Here is a 1,393-nt window from a genome sequence, read left to right as displayed (position 1 = left end):
TTACTTATTTTTGTTCTTGGAAGCTTTCAAGACTATGTTCGTTACTTGCTTGTCTTCACTTTCTTGAACATTGAGTCTATTCATCTCCAACTCATGTTCTGTAAGCTTTCCAAACAAGGAGGTTGTGGTTAAGGATGTCAAATCTTTAGACTCGGAGATGGCAGTAACTTTTGGTTGCCAAGATCTGTCAAGACACTTGAGAATCTTGATGTTCAACTCCTCCTTGTCAAAGACTTTTCCAAGACACATTAGATGATTGACTATGTGGGTGAATCTCTTTTGTACTTCAACAATTGATTCTCCTTTGAGCATTCTGAACATCTCATACTCTTGTATTAGATTATGCTTCCTTGCCCTTTTCACATCATTTGTCCCTTCATGGGTGACCTCTAGAGTATCCCACATTTCCTTGGCCGATGCACATTGTGAGATCCTGAAAAATTCATCAGAGTTCAAACCCGAGGTTATGATATTCTTGGCAATGCAATCAAACTTGGCTTTTTTATTTTCAGCATCAGTCCATTGGGACCAAGATTTTTCAATAGAAGCACATTCCTTTTCAAATTTAGGAATAAAAGGGCCATTTTCAATTGCATCCCAAATCCCTTTATCAAGAGATTCAACAAAGATTTTCATTCTAACCTTCCAAAACTGATAGTTCAAACCACAAAAGAAAGGTGGTTTGTTAATTGAGGCACCATCCCCAAAACGTAGTTTTTCAACCATAGAAAAAGGATTTAGGATCGAAAACTTGAGTAACTACAAGAACTTAGCTCTTGATGCCAATTGTTAGAATATATGGCCTTTAAACAAGAGGGAGGGGGGTGAATTGTTTGAAAGAGATTTTGAATTACTTTTGAAGGTTTAATGAAACTCAATGAAGAAATCCAAAAAAGGAACCAAGTTAGCCAAGAATACAAATTGTTTTAAGATGAATCACAGAAAAAACAATTGGTTGTTTTTTAGATTCTATCGGTTGTTTATACCAGAGAATTTAAAACAACTTAAAAAACAGAATATAAAAGAGATCAAAGCAAGAGAAATGTACACAAGGAGTTTATACTGGCTCACTCTTAATCCAAGAGCTACATCCAGTCCCCACAAACTTCAGGGTTTCTACTGTGCAACCAAAACAGATTACAACACAAACCACCAAAAGAGTGACCTTGAACCCTTTAAGAAACACACTCCTTTTGACACATCACACTCTAATTTTGCACTTACGCTCAATTACAGAAATACAGTAATCAAGAAAGAAGAGAATAGAATACACCTGGGTATTAAAAAGCTTAAAGATCAGAAGTACACCGCAATCCTATTCCACACACTTGAAAATCCAAAGCTTGAAGTGAATCTTGAAAACTTGAAATTCAATTTGCACTATGATTCCTCA

The 1,393-nt window shown here is 35.8% G+C and overlaps 1 protein-coding gene across 1 annotated transcript; it reads right to left on the bottom strand.

Annotated features, from left to right (window-relative positions):
- Nucleotides 1-726, bottom strand: LOC137833302 (uncharacterized). The gene has a single exon (XM_068641660.1). The coding sequence runs from the start codon at nucleotides 724-726 to the stop codon at nucleotides 1-3; it is 726 nt and encodes a 241-aa protein (XP_068497761.1).
- Nucleotides 727-1,393: the final 667 nt, after the last annotated feature.

This window comes from Phaseolus vulgaris, chromosome 6 (genome assembly GCF_000499845.2).
Source record: "Phaseolus vulgaris cultivar G19833 chromosome 6, P. vulgaris v2.0, whole genome shotgun sequence".
NCBI lineage: Eukaryota > Viridiplantae > Streptophyta > Magnoliopsida > Fabales > Fabaceae > Phaseolus > Phaseolus vulgaris.
The sequence above is the reverse complement of the archived record's forward strand: the minus strand, read 5'-3'. Positions and strand labels throughout refer to the sequence as shown.

What these genes read in the sequence shown, in the direction of transcription:
- LOC137833302 (XM_068641660.1), bottom strand. Translation starts at nt 726, where the DNA reads ATGGTTGAAAAACTACGTTTTGGGGATGGTGCCTCAATTAACAAACCA.